The 11,203-nt window shown below is 52.5% G+C and overlaps 1 protein-coding gene across 1 annotated transcript in view; it reads right to left on the bottom strand.

The window, feature by feature from the left end:
* Window positions 1-303: 303 nt before the first annotated feature.
* Window positions 304-11,203, bottom strand: part of LOC122385324 (WAS/WASL-interacting protein family member 3-like) — a 41,862-nt gene continuing 30,962 nt past the window's right edge. The window contains exons 6-8 of the mRNA XM_043373522.1: window positions 10,834-11,149; window positions 5,325-5,423; window positions 304-401 (exon numbers count right to left, since the gene is read on the bottom strand). Of these exons, the coding sequence (XP_043229457.1) occupies window positions 304-401; window positions 5,325-5,423; window positions 10,834-11,149 (513 nt within the window). The remainder of the gene's footprint in view (window positions 402-5,324; window positions 5,424-10,833; window positions 11,150-11,203) is intronic.

The raw sequence follows: 11,203 nt of genomic DNA, 5'->3' as shown, positions 1-11,203 counted from the left end.
GAGACCACGCCGTGGACTGAGCACTCAGCGCCGCACCCGCGCCAGGCTCACACTGTCAACAATAACAACATGGTGGCCACTGCCGGCTAACGCCGCCACTGTATAACACGGGACTCCTCACTGAGCCACACGGCGTCCTGTCTCGCCACTAGGCGGCAGCACCGTCAGCACGGCTTACCGGATGGCCGCGCTACACCGTCTGATTGTATAGGTGGCGCCACCACACTCAGTTCAGTTTGTATAGGTGGCGCTAGGGTTAACACAGCGTCTTTGACCGGCGCTGCACTGTCACCGGCCGGCAGCTCAGGCGTATGAAGTGTTTGACTCGTACATTTTCTTACCGAGCTGCACTTGCGCCGGCGGAGGGGGCGGGGCGGGGGGCCGCTTTCCACGGGGACGCTCTGCGAAAGGGACGGGGTCGTGTCAGTAGGCGAAGTGCAGCCGGGGTGGCGCATCGTGGGTCCAGATATCAATGTAACATTGTTTCAAATATTTGACCACACAAGGACACATTTGAAACGTGAAAGCTGCAGATTGGGTACACACTAATGAACTCATCTGAATGAAAACAGCATCGTTCATTTAAGTCTAACAGAAGTGACCTCATTGAGTCATTTTGGATTAGGACGGGTCAACGACAAAATCATGCACAACACGCACAGGTGCATAGGTTTCAGTAAACTGCAACAACAAAGCTAGTGCCGAGCCGGGCCGGAAGGGCGGTAGTAAGGTTAGGTTCAAGACATAGCAACATTGGCGACGGGGAACTCAAAAAGAACACAGCTGGTTCAGGTCCGAGCGCCCTGACCAGGTCAGGACGCTCGGACCCGTCGGCACTAGTTAGTCACGATACGAGCCACAAAACACGGTTTACGTCACACCACATCACAACACAGCATCCCAAACCAGCGCGCAGCCGAGCCGGCGGCCAGCCTGACAGTGTCGATCTCTGAGGGTTCCTCCCCAGGGTTCTCACCCCAACGCCGGTCTCGAGACCAGGGATCCAGCCCCAGCTGGCGGTTGTGACCGTAGCCAACAGGCACCAGCTTCGGAGTGTGTCCGCGACTAAGCACGGGCCAGCTTTCGTTCAGGGGTTAGCTTTGGCATGGATGAGATAATAATGGATTGGTGTCTTCGCAGTTTTTGGCGACATTGAGCTCAGGCCTGCCATCTAGCGGGAGAATTATCGTAAGTTAGGAGCAATCCGAGTGAACGCCGCTGATTAGCATTGTGACACACGGGAGTGTGGTGTAGTAGCGGGCTTGTTGTGCAATTTTTCAAAAGGTTATGTCTATATATGTCAGTAAAAGCGAAGAAATCAATAGATTTATGTGCAGGGTCAGTAATAAGATTGGAAGTTCCATGTTATTTCCTCATTAAATCGTGAAACAGGGAGTTATTGGAGACTTCGCCAGCACGTGTCGTTTTCGCTATTTTTCACATGAGTCTTTATTTGGCCTAAATCAAACAAATTGTCCGATCAAAGAACAAAACGAACGTAAGTACTATCTAATGAAAAACTTAAACGGAATTGCTAACGTCATTGCCGCTCAATATGTCATTCAAGACGCTCTATGAAAAGGACCCAACCGGTGGTGCGTAGTCGATGAAATTTCAGTAACTTTGGCTCCAACTCCGATTCCGGTATCCAAGTATCGACTCCGACTCCTCCGGGTAGAACTGTCAATTCACACAGACTCCGACTCTGACTCCGACTCTGCAGCCCTGGTAAGTCTGTGGAGTGATGGCTTTTCGGTGACGTTCGACTCATACTCGGGCTACAGCTTTTAAAAATCAACCGACTCCGAGTCGGAACAGAACCGCTGGCTCTGACTACAACTTCGCAGCCCTGGCCCAAGATAGCCGCCTAAAACAACTTTTATGTGTGATCTTCTTCGTACATTGTTAATGTTATTTTAAACAAGGGGTGGAAAAGGGAGACGAAGCCTTCGCAAACAAGGATCTCCTGTTGCGAATCAATCAGCTGCTGGAAAAGAAAGGCATAAACACCACGCATCTCATTTCATCGTTTTCCTAACAGCTCTGCACCAATGTAAGCACTGAGCAATGCATGAATGCAGTGCGAGCATCGATGTGACATTTGTGTACCAAGTTTGAGTGTTATCTGTTATCCGCCCAGCCGTTCTTGAGATATGGAAGCGGCACCCCGCACGCGCGCACGTGCAGTAGCACCCCCATAGTGACACATGGAAATGCATTGGCCACTGGGTGCCTAACTGTTGACGAAGTTTTACTGTAATTGGCCCAGCCATTGCGGAGTTACTTTATGTGGAACAATTTCGACACCCCTAAGTTGGCACGTGACACGTGCCGTAACATTAACTAAGATGAAGAAAATCGAGCGAAATTCGGAGAAGAAGGAATAAGCCTACCAAATATGTAAGCGACATATTGTCAAACTGTTGTACCATTGTGAGTAAATGACCATATAAAAGGTCGTACAAGCCGATGGGACTGGGCGTTTCAATACACACCGTCTTACGCATTTTATTTTCGTTATTACCTAAAGGTTGCTTGACGTTTTTGGCTTTCAAGCATTTAAGACGTTTTTGTCGTCTCAGGTCCAGTAAGCTTACCTCCAACTCGTGGGAATATGCACTTCAAGCCAACTAACACACCACACCCACGTGTGTCATAATGCTGAGAGATGGCGTTCACTCGGCTTGCTCCTAACTTACGATAATTCTCTCGCTAGATGGCAGGACTGATCCCAATGTCGCGGATCCCAATGTTAATTTCCACGAGACACCAATCCAGTGTTATATCATCCATGGCTTTGGTTTCAGACTGTTTCAGGCCGTTTCCGATCCCGTCTTATCCCGTCTGATCCCGTCGTTTCCGTCTTATCGAACGGAGCGGGTTTCCCACGGCCTTTCCGGCCCGGAATTCCGGTGTGGCGCTGTGTCAGCGGTCCCCAGCGGCCGATTGCTGATATCCGCCAGCTCAGCAGTCAGCTCAGCAGTGAACAGTCGGCTCAGCGGCCACCCCAGGACCAACTACGAAACCCATCGGAAACACTTCAGCCGCTCTGCGGCAGCAGCCCCACCTACGCCCATCCCAGGGCGCAGTGTCATGGCAGCCTGTGGTTATTTCACACGCAGGACAAATCACTCAGCGGCAGTGCCGGACAGTGGGAGACGGCAACGCACTAGCACTATGAACAAAGCAAATAGAGATGCACAGTCTGGTAGTATCGCGGCACTCGGGCGACCAATGATACAGCACGCCCCGCACACAGGAGCACAATCTGGTAGAACGAAGGTACTCAGGGCACTCAGGCACACTCCCATAGAGCCAAGACACTCCGAGGCAGTCTGGTAGTTCCAAGACACCCACCGCACTCAGGTAGTCATTAACCTGGACGTAATACCACGGCATTCAGACAGATACGCAGTCTGGTAGTACCAAAGCACTACACTCTGACGGACGGACGAGGGGCGGAGGAGGTGCACTCCTCCGGTGCTCTACCTGCTGTGACTGGGAGCGAGTGAGTACGGTGGGAGGCGGTAGCACCACGTCACCCAGAAAACCCAGGGGCAGGCGGACCTCGCCAACATATGCTGGCGGAGCGCGCAGACAGACATATAGGCAGAGCGCGGCGGTTGTCACATACAGCAGACATAGACCCGGAGAGAGATGATCAAATTAAGCGTACGGTCGTGACTGGAGCCAAAGAAGCATAGAAAAAAGCAGTGACATTACACATTTCTTGGCACATCGAATACTGCATGGAGATAGCTACCCGTGGATTGAAATGTCACAAGCTCTCAGTCTCCCAGCTCCGCAGCAGGCCTATTGAGTACCGTACTCAAACTCTAACCGCCATCCACCGCCACCGCTCCAACCGCAGCCTCAAGTCACCCACCAGCCAATCATTCCGACATACAACAACCATAAAATCAAACAGCTCCGTCCCATCAAAGAAAAGGCACGGTAATACCTTAAACATTGCACTTTCGTAAGGAGACAGCGGTAGGATTGAGGGGCTGGGGCGGCGGTGGAGCTGAGATGCGTGACCTCTAGCGGTCGACACGCGTTTGATGGACAGTTGACGGGAGCTGAAACTGCGATAAACACAACCCCTCCCCCAACCCCTCCGCCCGTCAGTTAATCCCTCTGAGACCCGTGTGTGGCTGGTTTGGGCGCCCAGGCAGGCTGTCTCTGTTCCGTACAATGTAGGATAACTTAACTTATAGTGCAGTACGGCACGGTATGGTACGATACGTAAGAGAGCAGTCGCTGATGTACGCTGACGCAGAGCGCCGTCGCTACTACAGAGTATAATCGTCCTCGGATGGACATCCGACCACTGCAGACCCATCCATACAGCCTAGAGCAGGGTCCGGGTCTGAATCAGCAGAGACCGCTGGTCGGCACAGGGGAACGGTCTGTGGCCGGGGCACTCAACATCCGTCCCTTCTCCCTCTCTCCCCCTCTCTCCGGAGAGGGGAGGAGAGGAAGGAGAGAAGGGGAGGGAGGAAGTGTCCGGTGACCCATTCATCCGTGTGGCTGAGCGGCGGTCAGTGACGCACAGACTGCGGGGCCCACAGACCTCACAGACACCACAGACACACCAGCCACGTTCCCACGACTCGACTGTTTGTCTACATTGACCCACAGATTGCTCCGATGAATCAGCGGATGACACAACGGCACGTGACACGGCGCGTGGCTTGGCGCGGCAGAGGTATACACAGGGGGCGCCAGCTCACCGTCACACACAGCACAAGGCGGATGACAGCTCAGTGTCATGTCATAGGCAGATGTCAGGACGACTCAGTCTCACACAGCGCACAAAATGCGGGCCAACTCATCGTCACAAACACCAACCAGAGGTCAAAGGTCAGGCAGACTCGCTCTCACAACTGGGAGGTCAGGCTGGATCACCGTCTCATAGCACACAAAGAGCAGGGTCACAGCCACAAACACGCACACAGGCCATGCTGGCGGCCCAGCAACTGGGAATAATACAGGCTCAAAGACGAGGGGCTAGCAGAGGACAGCCGACACCAGCTCCATCAGACAACACTTGTGGATGCTTCCACATTGCACAAACTGAAAGGCAATACGAATAACACTTCACTTGATGCAGATACACACTACACAACCAAGTTTGGATCGAATGGCTTCGGCCATTCAGACCGGCCGATAGTCTGGCCGTCGGCACGGCTCAATTGATATTTTCAGGCGGTTCCGGGGCACCGGGACTCCCCTGTTAATTAACCACCATCAGTGTGTCGTTTGGCAACACCACGGGACGGCACTCGGATAGTCACAGCCCGGCTCGGACCGGAGCTACTCACGATTTTTGCTGGGGTAGTTTTTGACGCAGTTGGTGGGCGGTTCCGGCGGCGGCAGCTGGGACAGACTGTGGAACCGGTCACCGAACCGCCGCTCGAAGTCTGCAGAGTGAATGAAAACAGGGGGTTAGAACGGGAACCGGTAAGGGGCAACCAATGGTCAGGGACATCTCTTGGGACTGTCAGGCAGACAGTGAATGGCACTAAACGCTCAGAAGCTGGGATATCATTCAGAACCATCGCAGATTGGACAAAGTGGGACACCGCATAGGACTTTCAGGGCAAACCAAAATGTCGCAGCAACCATTCAGAAGTTTGGACTAGAATGAACTATCGCAAGCAGACAGTACAGCATCGCATGGTCAGGTTTCGCTAAAATGGCGATTGAGGCATCACATGGGTAAACGAAAGAGCAATTCCCTATGAACAGTGCTCTACTTTTACAAAAAAAAAAGTTATCTCATCCATGACCCAACATGACCCAACTAACTACACGTCAGCCTGAGCGATACGATAGGAACTACCATTCCGCCAATCCGCACCTGTCTCAAACAGGTGTGATTTCGCAACTCCGTGCGCACACGGCGCAAACATCAGCTGACGTCACTTAAACGGCGCTTAATGTGCGTCACTGTTACTACACGTCGGGAATCATTCGCCGGATAACTGCAGGAAGCAGCCACAAAGGAATGGATTCCCGAGCGGTATGTACGGCTCTCCAGTAAAAGTCTTGTTGGTTTTGCTTTTTCGGACATATCTGGTCCTATATAATGTTCAAATGCATAAGTATCAACCCGAATTATGTGTATGCATATTTACCACGAGACTGTGAAATTGCATTGTTGTATGCCAAATACTTTCCGAGATATTCACCAAAAACCTCATTTTCTGCCGTTTGGGGTATTCTGGCCGCAATCTTCCTGGGATCGCCTATGACATCAGTAGAGCCATCTAACGAGAGGAACGCAGAAACACAGAATCATGAATGAATCGAGCGCGTAGTAAACGGTGTATGAAAGGGAGACTCGGCAGAGGCTATCCGGGTGGCCGGCGCGCGGCGCGCCCTTAGGCATCGGCCGACCCTTCGGACCGCGTGGGGTCAGAGGTCGCGCTCGGGAAGTCTCGGCTCTGGGTTTAAGCGCTGTGCAGTCAGGAAGGGAGGATAGGATAGCGCTAGCCCGACTGACTAGTGTCTCGGCTGATTCGTGTGGGGTGGAAGGGGGCACAGAACGGGATGGTGGCTAGTGGTGGATGATGGGATGGTGGTTAGGTTAGTGCGTACTGCGTAGAACGTAGCTGAACATGCATTGTTTTTTTTTTCATGGCAAACAACATGCAGCATAATGTGCGGGATTATGCCAGAACTCATACAAAAGGGTAATAATATTTCGGCCGAGGGAGTGGATCAGTGCCATGACAAAGCATGACGATGCTGCCAAAATCGGGATGCTTTTTTGCCCCCATTTTTTACCCCTAACATGCAGCGCTTAATCCGAACTTAGAGGTCCCCGACTGACCTTAGACCTTAAAATCGCACCTATCCGGTGCGCCACCTTTTCTTCAGGGGCGCTCTTCTTGGTTGTATCTGTTCTTACCAATAACTAAAGCAAATCGAATGTATAATAAAAAGGCATACCTCGAACACAGTTTTATTCACACCCGCTCGTGTGCATACTTGTTTTGACCTATACCTACCTTCTCGCATCATAATATTACTTCAGTGCTTAACCCTCAACGGAATTTTGGGTTTTCTGCATACGAGTATACCCCGGCCGAGGGGGGGGGGGGTGATTGCGACCACTCTCCGTCTTTTTGCCCCTAATTGAGCTAGCGCCTTGCGGATAAAACTGAGCGCGTGCGTCGTATGAGATGCAGCAACTGGTACTCGATTTGAATGTCTCGGGTCAACCGATAAACTCTGAGGTCAGCTCAAAGTCGCGGGATCGGTTTTTGGTAAACAACTTCACCACTTAAGTGATTACAGAGCCAACATTATAGCACCATCGAGTTTTGCATGTTCAACTTCAAGCGCGTCGAATAGTATACGCTTTGTTTTCGTTGAGGTCAATTTAAGGCATGTTCACATCAGGTCATGGTCAGGGCAGAGCCACTCAGGCCACGAAGCTGGCCCAAGGAGGTCATATATGTAGCTTCTTCGATTCGGTAGGTCCTCACAAGTCCACTGGTGGCTTCCCGACTCGCTAGCTCAATTTGATCGGGACTCTTTGGTGAAAACTCCTGTGACCTTAGTGACGTCATAAATGAAGTCGCCTAACTTTAAGAATGGAAAAGTGAATGCTGGGGCTTGCAAAGATTGTATAAAATCGCGAATTAATGCGCTTGAGACAGCTTTAGATGGCTCCTGGCGCCAAAATAACAGCTTTCATATTTCCCAACCGATCGATAATCGTGAGGTTGCGTGTCCGACCTGACTTCAGGTCACTCTTAAAAAAAATACGAGATAGCTACATACAAGTTGTGAGGCCTCTGTGAGATAGTACTAGATCATATAAGCTTCATTCCACGTTGAAAAGTCCCCTGGCACGAAGGGTGCTGCGACGTCGCGACATTTTGGGACCTTTATACAGAGGTTCACTTTTGACGTCATTGGTCAACGGCCTGACCATAACCTTCGCACTTGTAGGAGGGTGTCGAACAGCCCTCCTACCCTCAGTTTTTCGCAAATAACTCGCGCAAAAAGCGGCTGATTGCGACGACACTTTCAGTACCCTCGAGTTAATCAATATTACGCCTACCCTGTAATTTATATGACCCTGACTCAAAAGACCTTTGACTTGTGATTTGTTTTCTGAAACCATGTTTGGCCGGAATCGCGTTTTGGCGTATTTCGCGTAGAGCGCGTTTTATGTCTTTTTGTGGCTTTAAGCGATCAAACATGTGAAAGGATGTTGATCCCATGGATTCTAGTGGGTATCAAGGTCACGTGAAGGTCAGTCAGGTCACTGATCTTTGATGACCTTTGTTCACTCTTTCGAGTTCTACATGTTTCTAGGGTAGATTTTGGAGTTGATTTTGCATTTAGAAACCGTTTGAACATTTAAGAAGTAGTTTTGGTTCCCTCGTAACATGTGACCTGATGCACGAAAACATCATCTGTGATCAAAACTAACTTGAACTTCGTGATCAGCACCCCGCAAAACCCTATATCAGCTTCACTTTACGAAGCTCTAACAGGTCCCGATTCCCCGACTTTTGAGTTATATTGACCTGTCAACCAATGACCTAGGACCGTGAAATTGGGTATCATCGGCCTCCTCTCGTCACGGGCAACACGCTCTTTTTTTCCGCGAAGCGTTTGCTCGATCAAGGGCTGAACGGCAAAGGGGTCCAATGGACCCTCCTCCCCCCTTACGATAGACGCTGGCAAAACACCAATATGGGCGAGGGTGAAAATACAGCTGCTGTCATAAAAATTCAGCTTAAATCAAAGGTTAGGCTTGCCAAATTTCAGCTTTCGCAGCTATCAACAAAAATAAACATGTGGAGGCGGCACCTCCCCGCCCCCCCCCCCCCTCTCCTCTCGGCCACTGCCAGCGAGGTTTTAAACGTATCATACACGTTACAAGGCATCATATATCAAGATGACACACCCCAGCAGCCATATGCACTGAACAAAAACTTATTACCCACGCTAGTCTATCGGCACCATAGCATATGGTCGAGACTGTCGTCAGCCACGGACGCGCACTCGACCAACCCTCTGAGCCCGTTGACTGCGGGTGACCTTGACATGTCAAGCCTGATCGGCGGCCGGCCGCTGTCGTGCGTCGTTACACGCGGAGGGGAGGGAGACACAAAGCTCTGCGTTATAGTTGACCTCTGACCTTTCCCTGCGCCCTGGTCACTGACCCCGCTCCATGTCGCTGGGCGGTGGCATGGCGGTGGAAACCGGTTCTAGCCTCTACACATGCCACCATTCTAACCCTCCCCTCCCCACGCTACTACGCGGCGTGGAGTACGCTCGTGCGTAACTGGGCGGAGCAAGGGGTCACGCGATACAGGGGCGGAACTGGTTGCCCTCCCGCTCGCCGAGCGACCTACGACTAATACCCTGGAGAACCGTACGCTGGTGTGTCACATTTCACCATTCGCTGTTACCGGGCTCAAAGGCTGAAAGATCGTACCACTAATAAAGGATAGCGCTTCTATCGCCGTCAGATAGATTCAGAACTCAAACCAGGGTCTATACGGTGCGCAAGAGGCCGCATTACAGCCGGATTTCTCCACTCACTATCGCAATGTAGCTGTGACTATATGACATCACGCCCATATTTCTGGGAAAAATGACGACGCTATCGCCCTGTCGTTATCTTGAGTGAGGGAAGATACCTTGCGATGGAGCTTCGTTTACACTCATGCTAGCATTGATCACCTAGGTTAAAAAACGGTGTTCAATCTCCAGAAACTACATTACAAAAACGTCTTATGCAACATGTTACCCAAACACTCGACCTCCCACAAGTACAATGCAGACCTCCCATTCCCACCCCACTAGTCTATCCACGCCACCCCCGCGCGGCGCCTGCCTCAGTGGCGGCTGTGAGCTGCTCTCCTCACCGGTCAGGTCGGGGATACTCGAGCTACTCGAGCTGTACGAGCTCCGCTGACTGACGGAGGAGTGCCGCAGGGGCGGCGGAGGTGGCGCGCCGGCCAGCAAGGAGGGAGGCGGCGGCGGCGGCGGCGCCTGTGGAAACGAAGACAAACATTACGAGGTCAGACAGCTGACAGGGACAGCCAAAGGTAAGAGGCGACACCCGTCGGCGGTGGATTGAGTCGACATATCGCTGACAGATACTCAGTTAAACGAGGACAAACTTGCTTCCAGCGGCAAAATGCGGTGAGCTTATAGCCATTACTGGGGATTCGCTCATTTTTTGGGAAACAGTAACGTTCGTTAAGATCAGAGCGATTCACCTTGAAAGGCAAGTTCAACCACAGTAAGAATATACGGAGTTAGCAGATCAGTAATTGGAGCCAGACCAAGTCCAATTTTGTGCCACTTGACTTTAACCTATTGGGACATTGTCACATATTCACGCAAGAGCTATAAATAGCCAGTTACTCAAGGCATAACTCACACTCTGTTATCCGATGCTGATATCGTATCGCAGCCGATTACTCAGCTCTTTAAAGATCAATGACGGAGTTGAGGTACATTCGTATATCGATCATGCACACTACTTGATTCATACTAGTCCTTTTAGAGACATCCAAGTTGAAACTAAGAAAGCCTAATAGAACACCAACCCGCCTGCGCGCCTGGGACTCACCTGACCTCCCTGTCGAACCTGTGACGGCGGCGGCGGCGGCCCCGAACGGTGCGGCGGCAGCGGCGGCGCTGACGTCGGCACCGGCGGCGGCGGCTGCGACGGCGGCGGCGCGCGGCCCGGCGGCGGCGGCGGCGGCGGCTTCACGCCGGGCGGCCGCGGCGGGCCGCGGGACGCCGGTGCGCGGCCGCTCGGCGGCGGCGGCGGCGGCGCCGTCCGGAGGCCGCCGCCGCCGTTCAGGCGCATGTCATCCTGCGACTTGCGTCGGTCATCCTCTTCTGAATAACTCCCGCGCGCCCTCATACTGTGCGCGCGCGCCACGTGCGGTGGTTTGGCGCCGGGCGGCGGCGGCGGCGGCGGCTGGCCCGGCAGGCTGGGCGGTCCGCTGCCCAGCACCTGGACAGTCGGTGACTTGGGCGGCGGTGGGGGCTTCACGTTCGGTGGCCGCGGCGGTGCCGTCGAGGGTTTCTGTGTGATGCTCGGTCGGACTGAGGGCGGAGCAGTGGTCTTCCGACCCACTGTCGCCGAACCGTTGTGCACCTGGGAACATCAGACCACCGTCAGATACTGGAAAACGCTGACAAAGCTCCACCT

This window comes from Amphibalanus amphitrite, unplaced genomic scaffold, assembly GCF_019059575.1.
Source record: "Amphibalanus amphitrite isolate SeventyFive unplaced genomic scaffold, NRLGWU_Aamphi_draft 000214F_arrow, whole genome shotgun sequence".
Classification (NCBI taxonomy): Eukaryota; Metazoa; Arthropoda; class Thecostraca; order Balanomorpha; family Balanidae; genus Amphibalanus; species Amphibalanus amphitrite.
Note: the sequence above shows the minus strand (reverse complement) of the source record. Positions and strands in the feature narration are given on the sequence as shown.